We start from the raw sequence: 21211 nt of genomic DNA, 5'->3' as shown, positions 1-21211 counted from the left end.
AATATACACTTTGTTTCTGACAGTTACTCTTAGCAGACATACAATAAAGTTTCCATCTTTTCTTCTGATGTGCATGGAAAATAAATCATCAGATTCAGAAATTAAAATACACACAACAATACCGAAGAAGAAATTCCTATTTCGTTTTAGTTTGCAGATTTTCTCATTTCGCTGAAATTCTACTTTTAAATAACCCACTAATGAGGGGGAGTATGGAGGCTGACAGTTCAACAACACGACGGAATGGACTCGAAAACTAGCGAAGACACGGACACCAAAGGGTAACACACAAATCAGTTCTAAGCGATATGTTTTATATCTTGCATTTTGTCACATAATATGTCAGTGCAACAATGGACGCCGAGATCCAGGAGATGTTGGTTGACGGCACCGGGGGTTGAAGGGGCACCTGTCAGAGCGTGGTTCTCAGCAACACAACGTGTATTTTACAACAATCGTCGTATCAGCGTACTCATCATTGCATGCAATTGTCCTTTCAACAGGTGCATTCCTGGAGTATAGTCCGTTTATTCGTTGAATGAATAGTTGTATGTTTGAAAGTCTTTTCATTTATTGATTTAACATAATCAGCTGATTGACCCTAATCATTACTGTGAAAGTATGTTTTGAATTCTGTCTAATATTTGCACAGATATGACATCAAGTTTGTCAGTATATTTTTGGCTGCATGTTATGAGGGCAATTCCATTCAATGGAATAATGTTTGGATGCTCATGGAAAAAATAAGTACTGGATCATATATAGGGATATATCATCGAATCACAGGTTTTCGGACAGCCATGTTTATCACGATTACTCGCACTCTTTGGGGGTCTAGCATCACACAGACATTGTAAATAATCAGATGATGCCTTGTTTTAAGATAAATAAACTACCCATGGAAATCTGGGTTAGAATAGGTCTTCAGCAACCCATGCTCATTGAAACAGCCATCTCCATAATGCTACCCCTGCGTCACATGTTGACACAGTTGAACCAATCAACTCAACTCGAAAGGGTGCACGGGAATCACGCACGCACAAATACGGTTTTAGCGTTGGGCGTCTCAACGTGCGTGATTCCCGTGCACCCTTTCGAGTTGAGTTGATTGGTTCAACTGTGTCATATGGCCCTGTGATGCAGGGGTAGCATTATGCAGATGGCTGTTTCAATGAATGCTCTTTCCACCGTGACGAACAGGTCTGGCTGTTGATGAAATATAGTGATAGCTAAATAGACAGATTTTTTATTCATGCACCGATTGTCTTTAAATGTAATACCCAGTTATGTATGACTGTTAATCTCATACCAACTTGATGGTAGGTTTGAAATCACTGTACGGGATACGAAGTGGAGATAACGGTTTGTCAAGAGCTGCTTTAGCTGCAGCATCGGCTTTTGAGTTACCTGTTATGCCTACATGACTTGGTAACCAGCAAAAGACGATGTCACACTGGCCAGTGGAAAGATCATTATAGAGTTCTAAAATGTCAAGGATAATAGGGTGATATGGTGAGACACTTTTAAGTGCCTGAAGGCAAGATAACAAATCAGAGAAGATGATGAAATTTTTAGATTGGTTTTGTTGTTTAATAGAGGTCAAAGCTGTTAGGATAGCTTTGGCCTCAGCAGTAAGAATTGAACTAAAATCTGGGATTCTTGAGGAGACAGTTCTGGATCCAACGATGGTGGCACTTGCAACTTTGCCACCATCCTTGGACCCGTCTGTAAAAATGGACCTGTGAGAATTATATTTGGAGCATAATTGGTTATAGGATTGTTGATATACCAAAGGATTGGTATCCGACTTATTTAGATTGGTTAGAGTTAGGTCTACTTCTGGCTTCACCATCTGCCAGGGAGGAGAAGACAGAAGACGGTGGGGTGATATAATGTTTAAGTCTATTTTAGCTGCAGTGATGTGTGGTTGAATTCTGACCATCAAATCTTATACTCGGGATCTTATGCAAAAGAGGTGGGACACCCAAGTAGGAAGCAATAAACTCCAGGAATTGAAACCAACAATCGGTCATACCTACTTGGGTTGTCAGTCAAGACATGACGAGGTCATTTTACGACGGTGTCGTATTGGCCACAGTCGGTTTACACATCAATATCTGCTTGAGACAGATGAGGACGAACCTCCTAAGTGTATCCCTTGTGATGAAAGGTTCACCGTCAAGCATATATTGCTTGACTGTGTGGACTTTGCAATCGCAAGGGATTCACATTATCAAAGTGTAAATCTAAAAGATCTCTTTTCCCGTATCAGCGGGCATCTCATCATAAATTATGTGAAAGAAATTGGTCTGTATAATAAATTTTAGATATGTATGTGAATAATTAAATGCTTGTTTTTAAATTTGGTGTGATGCTATTAGCAACTGACAGTATTAAAGGCTCTGTCCAGGAGGTTAACGTAGCGTAAAAATATTGTCCCACTGTGTGACACGTAATCCTATAGTAATTGATGTAACTATCATCAACTTGTGTTTTAAGCCAACTCATTGATGAGTATTTTTTAATATTGGCTAGTATTGTGCACAACCACCAGTGGCTAAAGTGATGACGTAAATCCTGCTGGGGTATCATGCAGGAAGCAGAAGTACTGTAAGTCCCCATGATCCCCAGCGAGGTGGCCTAGCTTTGGTTACTGGTGGGCTATAGCCTGTTTTTTAAACTGTATTGATGATATTGTAATGCTCACATGTTTCATCAATTGTTTTCAAATATAGTATGCTCCAATATGTTTCATAAATTGTTTTTAAATATGTCATTGCATAAATAACTTAATTGTATATATATTAGCTTGGTCTCGTCGCTATATGGCTGAAATAATGCCAATGCGACGTTAAATTTTAACTCACACTCACACACTCATACCAACTTTGACTGGAGTAGGTCCGATAGTTTTTCAGAAATTGCAGTAAACGTCAGTACCTTAAATTACCTTCCAGACTATATGCTTGTAGTAAGAGGGGACTAACAGGATCAGGTGGTCAGGCTTGCTGACTTGGTTGATCCATGTCATCATATCCCAATTGCGTAGATCGAGCCTCATTATATCAATCACTGGATTGTCTGGTCCAGGTTATTTACAGACCGCAGTCACATAGCTGGATTATTGCTGAGTGCGGCGTTAAACAACAATCAACATCAACATTTAAGATAAAGTTGTCTTTTATATGTGAGTGAGATGTTTTACAGTTGTTCATGTGATAAGCGAGAAAATTACAAATGTTTCATAACACAGGAATATATTACCTGATGATCATGCAGCCATGTTGATTTCCAATACGATATGTTTGTAATGTCATGAGAGATGGTCGTGTCATCTAGTAAAGCTAGGATACACTATAACAACCTTTAACTGCTGTCACCTTCGGCATTCTATATGTTGTAATTGACATTGGGATCTTGATTTTTTATTCCAGCAGTCCTTGTTTTCAAAATTAGGATTGTTTGGCCGTCTAGAAATGACACAAGGAGACATTAGACTAGTTTACTTTCAGGTTTGTTAGTTCATCTTCACATCATGTTAATGCAGAACAAATTCATGTGTCACGTTTCAAAGGGACATAACTCTAAATATATACATACATAAAAGAAAATGATACTCAAGCTCTTTGGTTTAACAGTACACAAGCATGAGGCTGTCAGAGCATTTCAGAGACAAGCATGCTCTGATTTTAAGATGATACTCAATCTAGATGATGTATTCAACATATTAAGGGTTCCCAATGGTCACACTGATCAGAAACTATACCTATTTTACTTTGTTTTATATATATTATTAATAAAACATATAGATGGGTAGAAAGTATGTTATCATAATAGATAAGGACACTTAAAATGTTCTTTTCAAAACATGTAGGAGCAATTATTAGAGTTGGGTGATTATGTTTAATACCTTGAACACACTTACAAAGTGCAACCAATGTAAACAGTTTTTGACTAATGTGTACTCTGTGTTATGAGGTAGACCTGAGGCACACTTTCACTTTTACATTCGGGACACATGTGGCCCAGGTGTCTAAGGCGCTGCTATTCGCACGGCTGTACAGAATTGCATCCCTTGAGCATGCCAGAAACCTTTGAATGTGGATTTGAAATCCCGGATCACCCGATTATATTACAGGTTTATCAGCACTATACCCGTGCTTGTTGGTTTCACCAAAGTGGGAAACATCGGAGACCTGCATCCTCATTAAGCTGACATGCTGTGATATAACTGGAGTACTGTTCACAGCAGCATTCAGCCCCTTTCATGTTCCTCAGTGAACTCATGGCAGGCCTCAAGGTAATCATTTAAACAAGGAGCCACCTGGCTCCTCAACATTTGTTGTGAGGAGCAAAATAGAATTTCATGGAGCCAAAACATATTGTAGGCAGCCAAAAGTTACATTTATGTTTGTAATTGCCCCTTTGTTGTCGTCAGTTGTTGTCTGTTGCGAAGATGCAAAATATTTTCAGCCTATTTTTCTGGGTGATGACCAACGCGCATATGCGGTAGCTAAACTCTTCGTACCACTGAAACACGTGAATGTAGTATTTAGTGAATAAGTGCTTCCTTCTAACTGTGTTTGTTTGGGTTGATGGAGCTGTATGAATTATGATTCAACAACACATGAGAAAACTCTTCTATATAGAATGTATTGGCACACGTGCAGAATAAGCACAACCAGACGAACAGTGACTCGAGAGGCAGGAGTGTTAGGTAAGGGAGATAATTCCCTTTTCTAATAAACCCGCCAAGCAAATCTGCATTGGCGTTAGAGCATTAATAACAACTAATTTATGATTGGTGAAATTTATGATTTGCTAGCATTTAATATTTTGAACCAGAATAGAGAGATATAAAACAGATATATTTTTAACTTGATTTCTGTGTATTTTTAATACTATCACATTTTCATTCTTGACCAAAACATAAACACCAAAGTCAATATTAGATAAGGTAACAACAGGCAACTGACACACATATATTAGTCTCAAAATACAAAATTGAATAGCCATCGCATCCAAATTTGGCGCAAAATTGAGGCCTGTCATCAGTTGTCTGTTGAAGTATTTCCACTTTTTTCTTTCTTTGATGTCCTGGGGAATTATTATTGGACTTGCGGAACTAAATGTATGCATTTTGCCTGATCTGACATTGAGCTTTCAATGCTTCTGGGAAGTTTTTGTTAGTGCAATGATGTCAGGATTATAAAGAATGTAGATCTCAGTGCATGACTCGTTGGTAAGGCTAAAAAATATGGTGGTCTTGGTTCTCAGGCACTGCCTGCATCATCATAAAGTCTGACGCTTATTTCATTTTTATTTCCATTTGAAAAAAATAAATCCCAATAAAACTCACTGTTCCCATTACATGTGCACAACTTTACTGTGCATCTCGTGTTATGGTCATGGCGCCAATAGGAGTTTGTATGCTTGTTTATGTAGGGAGGCCCTTTCCCATTTGATGGTACACAACTGTTTATTTGGTTACATACTAGTTTGAACAGGCAAAAAAAGGAAAAACCATTGCCTGCCTGCACTATATTTTTAAAAGTCATTCTTTAATTTTTTAAGCTTAAGAGTTAAAGTTAATTCATTAAAACAAGATATTTTACTCCGATGCAATGCCTCTGTGTGTGAATATCTGAAGATACCATAGGAGGTCTGGAAAGTCTGGAGTTTAAAGTTTTTAAGAGCCTACCTTTCCCAAATGAATTCTGCACCATTAATATGTTGTTGTGTTTGTTTTATACACCATGTTGTTTCTGATCTCCATGACATCTACACCCAAAAGAGAGTACAATTGAAGGCGTATTTGTGTTGAGTGGGTTTCCTGTTTTTTAAGTCAATATTTCCGAATCAAGGTGGTAGAGAAATGACGTCAGACATCCGATTGGCTCAAGAACTTGTGCGTCCTTCATTTAGATTGGGTGTGACCTTCCTTGGAGGTGTCCTCGGATCTTAATGCAGGGAGGTATGGTGTCGGGAGTGAAGGATCTGATTCTGATGAGATTGCGTCAAACATGAGCAGTGGTGAGGAGACAGTAATCCCAGGCGTTTTTATTTTTCATTCCTGATTGATAGATTCTGATAAATCTGGGTAGGTTAGCTGTGGTATGTAAGCAAAATATGGTAATAGAAAAGACATTCCTGATTTATTTTTTTCCAAAAAGTTGTCTGAAAATGTTGAAAGTGGAGAGTGATACTGTAACTGAGGCTTGTCGGATTGGCCTTGAAGTTCAGGCAAATGTACTGCTTTCCAGGTTTTCATTTTTCTCTTATCCTACTGACTCCATTTCTTACAGTTTAATTCTTCCATCTATCCACAGTTTTGAGAAAACAGATCTAAAAAACCCAACTAATATGTCCCAGCATGTCTCTCTGTTTGAATAGAAACTTATACAAACCAACCATGCTAAACACTGATGTTTTTCACATGATATCCCCTGTAATAAAAGCCCCATCTTCCCAAGGCAGGAGTGTCCACTAGCCTATTTATGAAAGTCTTGTTTCCACCCTTGCCACATCAAGCCCACTGTCCTGTGCTGAGTCTGACTGCACTATCACACATATCCATAATCAACTCGGAGAACGTTTCACAAAATCAACAACCTATGCTTGCCGTAAAAGGCAACCAACAAGATCGGGTGGTCAGGCTTGCTGACTTGGTTGATGCATGTCATCATATCCCAATTATGTGAATCGATGCTCATGATGTCATTCACTGGATTGTCTGGTCCAGACTTGATTATTTCCACGCTGCCATCATATAGCTGGAATACAGCGTTAAACAAACAAACAAACAACATGTTAAGATGGCTTTAAATCAAGTACTCTAGGACACCAACCAATGTAAAAAAAAAAAAATTATAAATAATTTTCCTTTTTATCTCTATGTGGACAGTTCTGAGACAGTCATGACGTTGTGCTGGAAAACTGTGGTATAAAACAGGGCTGTTACGATTCATTTGTGTATTCGGTAAACCGAACTGTATCCCTTCAGGAATTGAATTCGTTATTTGTTACAAGAGTCGAATATTTACAAAGCAAAATAAGAGTGTTTTTATCACAAATATCCATAAGAACTAAATATATGCACACATAGATTTCTTCAAAGACAACACTGTTATATATTTTATTGGACAGAAATGTGGTCACTGGCCATTGTCACATTTTAGCAGCTACTAGTACCTGGATAAATGCAGTATCTAAATGTACAATATGAGAATAATCATTAACGCTGTCAACATGGCTAAACCATGACAAATTATTTTTGTGGTTATTGTTTCACTGAATGTAATAACACCTCAACTGATGACTTAATACTGTATTATCGTGAATAATCATGATAATATTCATATTTGTTACCCAATATTCATGATACATATCGTATTCGCTTCATAGTGTATTCATTGCAACCCTAGTACTATATAACTCTGTGATGATATGGCATTGTCATACAATGTATGACGTCATGCTCCTGATCACATTTCACAGTACATGACAAGTTTGTAAATCAGATCATTATTATAACAAAGTTATTTATCTTCAGTGGCATTTCTGAAATCTGATCTTAAAATCTTAAACCATGTGGTTAGCAGGATAGAAGGTGTTATTGGTGTTATTCCATGGGCAGAGGGGATCCAGTTGAGAAATAGGTAACCTGCTCTCTGATGCTAGGTGACAAGCCTTGTCTTGCTCCTCTATGTTAGAGGTGACAACATTGGATCTGGTGATCATCTCAGTGACTTGGTTGATTGTAGAGCTGAGTATCACTTTAGATGTTGTGATCTGAAACGAATCATAATATGAACTGACAAAATCACTGATATCACAATATACTACAAGTAGTAAGAAATGATGAAATCACTGAATTACAATTCTAAACCTCTTGCTTCATCCATTTCACAACCTTTCTTCTGTTTGAGGACTTTTCAAACCCCAAATTTGCCCAAACTAAAGTCTTAAATACTTCACAAGTACCGCCATGTCTTGGTTCCGCCATGCTTACAGCTGGTGCTATGCAATGTCTGCCTTAATGGGAGGTAACTCTATCAGTTTCTGTTCTTTTTATAGCACATCAGAAACTGACTAATCAAGTATTGTCTGTACCGGTACCTTGGTATCGATGAATCGTTACAGCCCTAGTTGATTGCATGTCGCCGTGCCCCTATGGGGTGGGGCATTGCTCATAATATCAACCACCGGTTTGTTGGGACCTGATGCAAGCTGGAAAATTGGTGACTGTACCTTTTTGAATAACTAACACTCACTCTACACTTATGATGTTAAATTCACTCTGTGTTCTGAAACTAGGAGTTATTAGTCATTATTATAGGAGTAGTTACTCCATATATGCTTCTCTGAGATATCACGAAGTCCGACATGACTTGACTTTTGTTATCTTTTAATGTTTAATATGTCACAGAAATGGTGATATTTTAATCTGCTTATACGACAACATTTGTACCAAGAACATGTTCCGAATAGAGAATGTGGAAAAAAAGTTATGTTCAATTAATTTCCATCAGGAACATGTAATTAAGGGAATGAAGCCTTCAGACTTCTTACCCAGCTGAGGTGGTAATTAGGCCATATGCTTCATTGAGACATTGTCTCTGTATTTGCATTAGGAATAATTACTGCTTCATTTATCTATGTCATAGAAGTATTGTGGGCAGGCTAAGTAACAACTTCTGTCACACTTATTAGGACAGCCATTTTGTCCTGCACTGGTTGCACTTTGGTGTGTTCGATCAATACCAATTATTGTCATTATTTTGTACATGGGAGTAGAATAACTCTCGTGTATTGATATAGGATTCTGTTAATTTTCTTATCTTTCGTCTGTGAAGGATGCTAATTATGACTCCCCCACACCCCCAAGGGAAGGGAGACATATTTTTTTGTCTCCGTTCCCATTGGCGTCCATGTTCCCATTGTGTTCCCAGCCATAACTTGAAAACCCAAAATATTTTTCAATGAAACTAGGCATATGCATTATTCATCAGTTGAACTGGTGCGTTTTGCTATTTTATTTTTTTTCCAAATTTTATACATTACCATGGAAATAATTTCAACTTAGTCTCAAATGAGGGTAGGGATCATTTCCCTGGCCATAACTTGAAAACTCTTTGACATATTTCATTGAAACTTGGCATATGCATTGCTCATCAGCTTAACTAGTGCCTTTTGCTATTTTGAAATCTTTCTTAAGTTTATCATGTTACGTTTCCATGCAAACAATTTGGTCTCAAACAACTCAATGCTTTGTTTCCGAGCCAAAACTCTCAAACTAATAAATATTTTTGCATGATACTATACTATTGCCTCTTCATATCTTTCAATTTTTAGTTTGTTTTAATTCTTGTGTTTCCGTCTAATTTTTCATTATTTGTTCAGTACTGCTGCTAGTTGTATTGATCATCTTACCTTCTAAGTTAACGATGTTACAATTTGTGACCGATTCTGGTCTTAAGGAAAAATGAGTTGTCTGTAATCAATACTGAAGCATAAACTGCAGTGTATCAATGGTTACGGAGAGCATTACGTCAGTCTCACCTCACATGGTTCAGTCCCATCCATCGTGCCGTCTGCTTCATACTGAAGTAATCAATCACTTCATCCCTGCCACTTCCACCAAATTTTCATTAGTGTTTGTTTTTGAATAATATTTTTTAACAGAAACATATTTCCATGTTGTTGGGAAAATGTGCATGATTGATTGTATTATATTTATGCTAAATGTAATTGGACATTGATTTATTCATAAAAGTATAATTGCATTCATGAAGATGACGTGCCTTGGCTAATTATGTTTTTGTTATTCCGAACTGGTGTTTCTGGTCCATTGGGATATGGACTGACTGATTACAGACAGGTTGATTATGCATACGATAAGTTGTCATGGTGATATTTAAGACAGTGGAATTTTTTGCTGCATTTGAATATGATTATTTGTGCATTGATTGTGGGTTCAGTATAGAAGCATCATTTCAGTGTTAAGATCATACAGGACCCAGGCCAAGTGAACGTTGACCTAAAAATTGCAACTAAAATTCACTTGCCACAATTTCATTATTTTAAGTCTTTCATGTCCATAGCTCCATCTCAGTTTGGCTCGCCCCAATTATGTTTCTAGGTTTGTCAGCACCATACCCACATTTAGGTGACAGCCCGTGATATGGCTGGAATACTGTTATAAGCAGCATTAAATACAACTCACCCACTCACCTACCTTACTTTCATGCATCGTTTGGAACACAGACTACGGGAGGTACATTTGACCAATTTTGCCTCCCTTAGACATGCCAGAAACCCAGACACCCAGTGCAGGTTGATTGTGTTTTAGGTATGTCTGCACCATACCCATACAAGAGGTTTTCACAAAAGAAGTGAAGCATCTTTAGTTGTTCCTCCAACATACAGTGATAAATTGGAAAACTGTAAAGCATTAAACCCAACTCACTCACTCACTCAACCAATATCATGGATGACCTAACTTGTCTGACCTGTAAAATGACTACATTGGGCGATGGCATTTCGAAGGCCTAGGGACATCATGTGTAACAATGTATGTTGGTCGTTGTGTTCGTTATCTTGAACTGTAATGATGCTCTCTCTCCATATGCTTTCATGCTCATTAGCGTAATGTTTGCATATAGCAATATGGAATGTGATAATTGCAGGCGTTTGCCAATAACAATTAACATGAATAGGAGTTGTGTATGAGGCATCTTCAGACAGTGACAATGCTGGCTGGGAAGGAGGTCTCTCAGTGCAACATATAGACAGACTGGGGACCCTCATACAGTTCTCCAGCATTGTGCCATAGGCTGCTGCCCACAAACATGTAAGTCGCGTATTACAAAGATGTAGTGTTTGTCTAAGCCTTTCTGCAACTTTATTATCCCCCGCCATGAAGTGGAAGCGGGATATAGGAATGGGTGCTGTCTGTCTGTCTTTCTGTCCTTCCATCTGTCGATCATGTTTCGTTTCTAGAGCATAACTAAAAAAACATAAGATATATCTTAACTCAACGTGGTACGTAGATAGGTCTAGTGGTGAACTGGTGACTTTTGATAGTTTGGGAATTTTCGAGTTTCGATGGCAATGATTTAGACTTTGACTGAAAATGGTGGTAGAGCTTGTTTCCGGAGCAGATCGTAAAAAAACGTACAATATTTTTTGACTTGCACACAACCGGATATGTCTTATTAGCGGAGGAAGTGAGTATTTCATGCTCGTTTAAGATACTGTATTCGTGGTAATAAGTGCCCTGGGTGCTCCCAAAATTAGAACTAGGGGGCTCTTATTAGAATATATAATTTTAGTGTACAAAAAACAGAGTGGAAAGATCCTAAATTTGCTTGTTTATGCTGATAGCCTGAAATGATACAAAAGAAAAGTCTGTGCGTATTATACATGCCAGAATTTAATTGCCCATAATTAAGAGTGCATATAACACATGAGTGCGTATTATACACAAATAAATAATTCTTGTGTACATTGATCAATCGGAAGGGGTGCTAATTGGGATTGTTTACCAGCCAATATATTAGCAATTATCGGTGTAGGCACTTATTAGAGAGGGCCGCTTATTACATTGAATACGGTATTACCAAATTGTCAGATTGATTACAGCAGAAACGGATAAATGATTTATTAATGATCAAAGGCCACAATGACATAGTTTCAAGTCACTCATTGAGATCATTATCCAAAGAATCATTTTAAGACTTGGAGGCGACTTTGTCACACTTTCATCTGGGCACAGTGGACAATTGTGCAGAGTTGCTTCTCTTTCTTACTCAGGATCCACTGAAAGTGGGTTGGATTCTTAGATTTGCCTTGATTATGATCCTTGGTCTTGCGGCACCTAATACTTGTTCTTCACCAAAGTGGTGAACGTCTAAATAGCTGCAGCCTTACTTGGTCTTTTAGCACCAATACCTGTTCTTCACCAAAGTGGTGAACGTCTAAATAGCTGTAACCTAATTGACTTGGGCTTTCCTCCCACATTATTCTGACACAAGATATTGTGTACTTGTGAAGTTGATATTGACCAGTGTTCTTTGTAAGTGGCAGCTGTTTGATTGGGGCACTCAGGAATTGTCAACTGATCTATTGGCCTGTGGTGATACTCTCATGGCAGCTCAAAGGGTAGAGTGACCTCCCTTTGTTGTTTATTGTCCAAACTCCGTCCCAGTGCTTGACACCTTGGTTATCCTCCCGGTGTAGAGAGCTCCACTGTGAGGAGCTTGTTTGCAGGGATGTTTTAGGTTATTCACTTCCAGGACTGAACCTTTGTAAGAGCGAGATGACTTGACTTGCAACTTACTTGCTTGCCCTGTGGGAACGGGATACCGTTTTGAAAAAACCCGACTTTTCTGCCTGCTTCCAACAGTTTCCTGACCCAAGAACAGAGCACATGCCTCAAGCAAGACATTAAACTGTGGCAAATAGCCAGATACTGTACATTTATGAGTGCACTGACTTATATAATAGTGCCAATTATTTATTGCTGCGGCTGCATATTTAAGCCATTTTATTGCCTTCTGGGATTGTAAACCCACTCCTGTGTATTTTAATGTTATTTGTTGGTTGTTCATTGATTATTTACCATATTGTTTTGAGAATAGTGCACACCCTCCTTTAGATGGTCCAGTGTTCTGGAATATAGATTTTTCTTGTACATGTGTTCTGCACAGAATAAACTACATCATATCCCTTCACCGAATTCAGGTAAACGAACAGGTAATAACATACTTGGTCAATACCAAATGTATATTTTTAGAGATAATATATCACTAGACAAAATGATTAACGTATTAATTGATTTGCCTCTTCTGATAGACATTGTTTTATATGCAGAGATTAAGATTACCGTGTGTATTATCTCATAAACTAAGCCCGAAATAGCAATCAGCTGTAAACATGTTTTTTTCCCCCAATCTACCAGTAGTTCTGTTAAAATTACTTTAAAGAATTCTGAAACTATTATTTGATCAGGAATCATATGAAGGGAGTTCAGTAAGTTTTGCAACTTGGGCATTTGTGTATACATAAACAATGTCAACTTGTGGCAGGAGTGACACTAGTCACAACATCAGGTTGACACGTGTCATAACAAGTTCCAGACACAGCCATAAGTGATGGCTTCATTCAACTAAGGATGGTCACAATCATGGATTGTCTCAAACATGAACAACACGCTGTAATATAGTTCCTTACATGCACCGGTTCACAAGATGAGAATTGCACAGGCCGCCATATGTGAATGTGGATTCCAACAGTTAAATCACCCACCCTACAGCCCAGACTTAGCCCCCAGTGACTATTTCCTGTTCCGGCAAATGAAATCTGCTCTGTGTGGAAGACGCTTCCAGGATGACGAGGACATAAAGGCTACCACAGAGGCGTGGTTAGAGGGCCAATCTGCAGATTTCTATAAAAGTGGTATTAAAAGCTTGAAGGACAAATGGAATAAGTGTATTGAGGTGAATGGAGATTATATTGAAAAAATAAAAGTGTAAAAGATCTTCTGCGACTTGGTCTCATATTGAAGTTGCAAAACTTATTGAACGCCCCCCTCGTATTTTTCAATAACATGTTATTTCAGTTGCAGCTTTTACTATATATGATGATATATACTTAAAGTAATAACCATAAGCATAGCGCTTTGGTAGAGCTCATCGCTATTGCCGGATATTTTTAACATATGGAACAATTTGACCAGTCGCTGTCGAGATTTACATAATTGCAATAGTGAATCATTATGTGGAAATATAATAGTCAGACTTAAACAAATATTACTTTTAACGAGTAAAAATATGGCATTTATGATGTATGTATCCATTCTCTGGCAACTAAAGTTCATTTGAAGGCATCAGTAGCGGTAATCTGACCGCGGTTGCTGTAAAGAATGGTGAGTTGGCGGGATCTGCCATTGACTTCATGCATGATTTTGTAATTATGTAAACAACATTGAATGAAAGTAATAAAATAGCCTACTAACAAAAGTCCAGACATACAATGAACAATTTTTTTTTTTTTTTTTTTTTTATAATTTTCTATTTTTTCAATCATTTTACATTTATTTGATAGAATGTGACATTCCAGTACATAGTTGATTAGTCATCTAAATAGATGATGGCATGTTGACCAAAATTTATAGAATAGGCAAATGTCACACTCTTTTACCAGCTAGTGTAATTACAGGATTAAATTGCATTCTTCAGTACGGATTGGTTGACTTGGTATTTTCGGTGTTACATACTTACGGTAATGTCTTTGTACTCAGGCAAAAAAACATCAAAACTCATTATGGCGTGTTTTATGCGCACCCTCTCTACACAGCTGTGTTTTTTTTTTAAAGTGAGCAGTATACTAAAGAAAATATGGTACTGATTTCACAATTTATTTGTACGCACGGATTTCTGGGTTAAGCGTCATATTTCAATATGACATGACAGCTGTCAAAGCGACATTTAACCCAAAATCACTCACTTACTCGGGCCATCTGCATGGACGTAGAGTACATGGATAGCCACAATCGTTAGGTTATGAGTGTGTCCTGTCTCTGCAGAGTTACCTCCCTTTGTAACCTGGCTGATGTGGGCTTGGCTCAATGGTTTGAAAGTGTTTCCTTTCAATTTAGGAAGACCTTCGAAAGTTTGATGTCAGATAAAAAACATCCTTAGATTTGGTGATATACCTGAAAAAAGTTATTTGTGAAAATGTTGACATGGCAAAAATATTCATGGAAAGAAAACCACACAAGTCATAGAATCAATAAAAATTTGGTGATATACTCCCCAAAAATCTTATTTTGTGAAAATATTGACATGGCAAAAAGATTTATTGAAAGTCATAGAACCATTGCATGAGTGTAATCAAGACTTGCGGAGCAGCAGCCAATGCCATACAAGGAAGGCTTGGGAATCCACATGGTCTGTCTGGTTACTGCTCTCATTTTACCTATTCTAGTGATACTCATTTTCAAACCAAAAATGATAACTGTGCTGGTATTAATTGAATTCCTGCAGGTTGATTTTGTTAAGATGGAGAGCTTGTAGACCTGTCAACTTAAGGAATTAAGAAAGTTAACTGACTTCCAATCTTTGAACTGCTTGCCAGTGACATGCTTGATTATCCAGAGAATAAAACCTCCTTTCTGTTATAAGAAATACTTTTGACTCATTTGCTCAGATGCCTTTGCTTTCAGTCTTGTTCAAATCACACGACACTAAAAGTAAACAAATCAAAGGACTCTGTTGTTCATAATTGAAAAAAGCAATCATATCATTAATACTCAACTCCTCTTTCAATCGCCGTCTCAGATATGACCGTTGCGGTCCATAAAGCCTTGTTGCATAAAGACTCCCCTAACTCTCTTAGAACTCAGAAAAACATTCTGATTCTGATTTGACTCGTAACACAGGAGGCTCACTGAGGCAGACATGTAAAATGTTTTAAAAATAAATTATCATCAACCAGTGTTCGATGTTGAGCATGAAAGTCCTGGTTGGAGCCCTGATATTTAAGAGCTGTGAGTTAAGGGGCTCCCTAAATAGTATTGCGGCCAAACTCGATTACACAGGACCCCTTTTATCTTCCACCACTGATTAAGCCTAAGCAAGTTCCTTGGTGATTGTTTCTTTCCATTGGTTTAAGGATAGGAATGAAAGAGCTAAAAATAAAATGTGTATTTGGGTAAAATGCGCAAACTAAATCACCATAACTCAATTAATGTTGAGTTTCTTGCGTAAAAATATGCATGAAGAAATTTAATACCCCAATAGTATAACAACACTGTGCTTTATTACTCATGTTGTTTTGTAAGTTTGTGTATACATTCGTCTTTACAGGTCTTTTCTGACTTCCTGAATGCAGGTATCACATATACATGAACTCTACGGCAGTGAATAACAGAGGTTATGGGCCGGCTATTGTGAGGTGTTATGAGGTTATGCAACATGTGACTCACCTCATGTACATGTATCTACAGCAATGAATAACTGAGGTTATGGGCCGGCTATTGTGAGGTGTTATGAGGTTATGCAACATGTGACTCACTTCGGGCACCACATGTACATGTATCTACAGCAATGAATAACTGAGGTTATGGGCTGGCAATTGTGAGGTGTAATGAGGTTATGCAACATGTGACTCACTTTGGGCACCACATGTACATGTATCTACAGCAATGAATAACTGAGGTTATGGGCCGGCTATTGTGAGGTGTAATGAGGTTCTGCAACATGTGACTCACTTAGGGCACCACACAAAGATATGCTAATTGGAAGTTATTGGAACCGTTTAGAAATAGAATTTGTTTGAAAAAAAGTCTACTCATCAATTTACAAAATCCAATAGACTGGACCCAAGGGAGCAAAATTACACTGAACACCAAAGAAAACTATCAATACCCAATGTGACTGATTACGTGTGAGTGAATACTCAATGGCTCAAAACAAATTCTGGTGCCCTGGGATAAGCTGCTTGTGTGATGGAAACATGTGATCTAGGTTTGTTATTGATGATAACGTTTCACAGATATTGCTAGAAGTATTCGGAAAAGTAGTGTCACTGGGTAAACTGGGAACATCCTTTGTCGGTAGACATGTAATGCTTGTTATTAATACTTCGATCATATGACAGCATCAGCTCATCTAGCGTGTCCAGTGCAAGACATGCCCTGGAGGATCTGGTTGACATTTTCATGATTAAGCCCGGCTTCTACAGTGTGAGTGTCCGGGTTGTTTGTTGATACGCTCCTGTTGTAAATAGCACTCAGACCTTGAAGTCACAGCCACAGTATGTCTGTCCTGATACATTCCTGTTGTATGTCTGTCCTGATACATTCCTGTTGTAAATAGCACTTAGACCTTGAAGTCACAGCCACAGTATGTCTGTCCTGATACATTCCTGTTGTATGTCTGTCCTGATACATTCCTGTTGTAAATAGCACTCAGACCTTGAAGTCATAGCCACAATATGTCTGTCCTGATACATTCCTGTTGTAAATAGCACTCAGACCTTGAAGTCATAGCCACAGTATGTCTGTCCTGATACGCTCCTGTTGTAAATAGCACTCAGACCTTGAAGTCTGTTGTAAATAGCACTCAGACCTTGAAGTCACAGCCACAGTATGTCTGTCCTGATACGCTCCTGTTGTAAATAGCACTCAGACCTTGATAATGTAGTCAGAGTTAGCTATTGAAGTGTCGGAAGGAAATCAAGATTGGCTGCTTTTATGGAGCGAGGTTTCAACACATCTTGAAGATGCAGATAATTGATGGTGGAATCTGTCAATAATGAAGTTAAGTTTGTTCACATGAGTCATCGTCGGAATATTAATAGGACTGTTGTCCATTTTCGCTGATAGCTTTAATGTTCAATAATTCAATGGGATAAGAAAAACGTGTGAAATGTTGCTTTCAGTTATCTGGACAGTTATTCATGAAAGAGCATGCTCCTTGAGACATTGTGTGTATTGATTGATTTTTGTTTAAACATGTTCAGTGTTTCAGGCTGTGAATCAAATCATAATTATGATATTATTTGTATGGAACGACCTAATTGAATGACAGAATCTCATTTGAAACCATGTTGCCCTGATAAATTTCTTTCTTTCATACATAAGAATTTGAACATGTGACTTATTTTGCTATAAGAGACATGTAATGTGATGTATGGCTATATGAACTGACTGAATGGGGATTGTGTGGATATGGTGTTTGACTTGATTGATTCTGTGTTGCCATGGTTACCAAACCTAAAAGAAGATCCGGGGTAGAATAGGTCTTCATGCTTGCTGTAAAAAGCGACTATGCTTGTCGTAAGAGGCGACAGACCGCTGTCATATTGCTGAGAGCGGTGTTAAACAACAAACAAACAAACGATACGTAACAGAATAAATCGTTGCTCATGGTGTTGCGCATGTTGCAGTTTATTGCTACTTGGTCAGAATGTGTTGAATGACGTCAGGTTAACACCGGTAGAAGAAGCGAGAGGTTCATTGTCCATTGTGTTTAGATCGGACACTCTTGCCGAATGTTACCCAAGGGATGTTCCACTCAGTCACAAACATAAGTACGATGATGTACATTAACACAGCCGTAGATCAACTGTTATCGTGTCACTTCCATGCGTCGCACCTGGTCAGCCTCATTTCAAGGAATGTGATACAGTATAATGCACATTGATCCTTTATTTTGTAACTATATATATATTACATATTATGCAAAAGATTATGAGAAGTCACTGACCTATGAAAGAAATATTCTACACAATTTTTCACTTGACTGTAGTTAACATGTCATGGCTGGTGGAAATTGCAACACAGCCTTCCAATAGTGGGTGTTTTTGTCTTGTTTTGAGTGGTATATGTGACCTTCAGTCTGGTATATTTCAGAGCATTGCCAGTCCCTGATCTATTCCAAGGCTGGATGTTGATGGGCTGCGTGACCGATATGCATTCAGAAGTATGGTCCATAGATTCAGACTGATGACTAACTGATATTGACTGACGTCTGATATGTCTGGAGCCCTGAAATAAATACACAAAGCTTTGTCCTGACTAGGTTTAGGATCACATAGTTCATGTCATTTTGCAGATGTGAATGATTTGGTCAGAAATACAAGACAGGAACACAACCGACACACATTGAGGTGTGCAGGAGATTCATGTACCATCATCCTACATTGTCCTTGACATGGAAACTTCTTGTATAAGCTGTGTTACTACAAATGAGGACAACAATCATGTTGCCCAGGCCGGACCATTATGAAAATATAAGAAAGATGTTTCCTTACTCGTCAGTGTACATAAGTAATATCTCCCTCTGTGTATGTATGATAAATATCTGCCTAGTGTATATATGATAAATATCTGCCCAGTGTATAAATGATAAATATCTCCCCAGTGTATATATGATAAATATCTGCCCAGTGTATATATGATAAATATCTGCCCAGTGTATAAATGATAAATATCTCCCCAGTGTATATATGATAAATATCTGCCCAGTGTATAAATGATAAATCTCTGCCCAGTGTATAAATGATAAATATCTGCCCAGTGTATATATGATAAATATCTGCCCAGTGTGTATATGATAAATCTCTGCTCAGTGTATAAATGATAAATATCTGCCCCGTGTATATATGATAAATATCTGCCCAGTGTATATATGATAAATATCTGCCCAGTGTATATATGATAAATATCTGCCCAGTGTATATATGATAAATATCTGCCCAGTGTATATATGATAATATCTGCCCAGTGTATAAATGATAAATATCTGCCTAGTTTATAAATGATAAATATCTGCCCAGTGTTTATATGATAAATATCTGCCCAGTGTATAAATGATAAATATCTGCCTAGTTTATAAATGATAAATATCTGCCCAGTGTATATATGATGAATATCTGCCCAGTGTATAAATGATGAATATCTGCCCAGTGTATAAATGATAAATATCTGCCCAGTGTATATATGATAAATATCTGCCCAGTGTATATATCATAAATATCTGCCCAGTGTATAAATGATGAATATCTGCCCAGTGTATATATGATAAATATCTGCCCAGTGTATATATGATAAATATCTGCCCAGTGTATAACTTCTTGTGAGACTTTTATGACATTACCTGTTCCGTTCACAACTTTGGTAAAAGACTCTTTTATACATACTGTCCATAATCCACTGTCCACACAAAGCTGGGCCGGGTGAGGCTGTATGAGAGTCTGTACATTTGAGTGCATAAGGGTAGTTTTGAGACAATGTGTGTACTTTTTAGTATACTCAAAGTACCCGGGTACATAGTAGTAATAGATGTGCTGACAACGAGCCCTTCAGCCCCAGTGCCTGTAAGTAAAGGTGTTATAACATATATACTCACCGGGCAGTATATACTCATCCCTCCAGTGCATTGAGTAATGGTGTTATAATAGGTTATATGTGTTGGATTATTGTCTGATAAGTTCTCATGATCTGTGAGGTATTCGTTTAATGTGATAGTGACTAGACTTTAGCCCTGTTGCACTCTTGCTGGTTGAGAGACAGCAGGCATGTTTGTGAGGTAGATCTGGTGCAAGGCGAGCTGGTGTAATTATATAGACATTTGGCGTTGTTTGGAAAGATCTTATGTCAGGTTTGTTTTGGAAATGAAGTCATGCACAATTACCCTAATGCATTAACGTGATCAACTGACATTGTGATTCAAATGGTTGGTGCTCTTGCTGATAGTTTTTTGGAAATATCACGATATGCTGATTAATAGTACTGGTACCTTAGACACATGGCAACCTTTCTGCAGCAAGAAATTTGTATTGAAACTGATACCGTGTGATGTCGGGTGCCATGTTGTGAAGGGAAACACAAAATGAGTTGTCGCGATCCTATTTCTCCTTGACAGTTCATGCATGAGAAATGGGTGCTAGTCCTGTACTCCTTGCCAAACTGCCCAATGGTTAAGGTATCATAAGGACTAGTAGAAATTTGCCAATTTTAAGGATTTTGTTAATTGTTATCATTATAAGGACTAATGGGCTAAAACTGTTAGTTTCTACCGCTGAGTTCTTAGAAAATATTCAGATTTTCTACACCCCAGACACCAAATTACCAATATAAGACACATCGACAAATTTACAACATTTTAGACAACTAATGATTTTAGATCATGAGATATGAACATGACAGTGAATAGCTGCATTCATCAAGCAGCGGGGCAGATTTAAGAATCATTGTGTAGATTTGTAGAAATGTTGACTTCTTTGAAATTTTCATTTTAAGTTTCTCACAAGACGTGATAAGCCCGACAGCCAGCCACAGGGAAAGTTACCTGACTGTAAATAGAACAGGCCTTGGACAAGTTATTGGATGACAATGTGAACAAATATGGATTTATGTGAAGTTCAACTTTTTTAAAGTCTTCTGCAAACACAGATCAGGTTCGATAGTCAACAATATTAGCACTGTAACCTGGCAACGGGTCACATGCTAAGTGGCAGATACTGCCTTGACACTGTGTTCTTTGGAAATATGTAGAGATCTGAACCTTAATTGGCAGACATATCAATTATAATATTTACTAAACATGGATCAAGTTTGATAATCAGGCAGATTAGTCAATATTTACCAGTTTTTTTCAGGGTACCATAGAGAAATATTTATAGCTTACAACAAGTTCACAAG

At 37.8% G+C, this 21211-nt stretch overlaps 1 protein-coding gene across 2 annotated transcripts in view; it reads left to right on the top strand.

Moving 5' to 3' along the window:
- Positions 1–211: 211 nt before the first annotated feature.
- LOC139470041 (myogenesis-regulating glycosidase-like) overlaps positions 212–21211 on the top strand; it is an 81348-nt gene continuing 60348 nt past the window's right edge. For both annotated transcript variants that reach the window (XM_071252338.1, XM_071252334.1), the window contains exon 1: positions 212–281. In XM_071252338.1, the coding sequence (XP_071108439.1) occupies positions 244–281 (38 nt within the window). In that variant the 5' untranslated portion in view covers positions 212–243. The remainder of the gene's footprint in view (positions 282–21211) is intronic.

This window comes from Haliotis cracherodii, unplaced genomic scaffold, assembly GCF_022045235.1.
Source record: "Haliotis cracherodii isolate W230 unplaced genomic scaffold, xgHalCrac1.p SCAF_1, whole genome shotgun sequence".
Taxonomy (NCBI): Eukaryota; Metazoa; Mollusca; class Gastropoda; order Lepetellida; family Haliotidae; genus Haliotis; species Haliotis cracherodii.
Note: the sequence above shows the minus strand (reverse complement) of the source record. Positions and strands in the feature narration are given on the sequence as shown.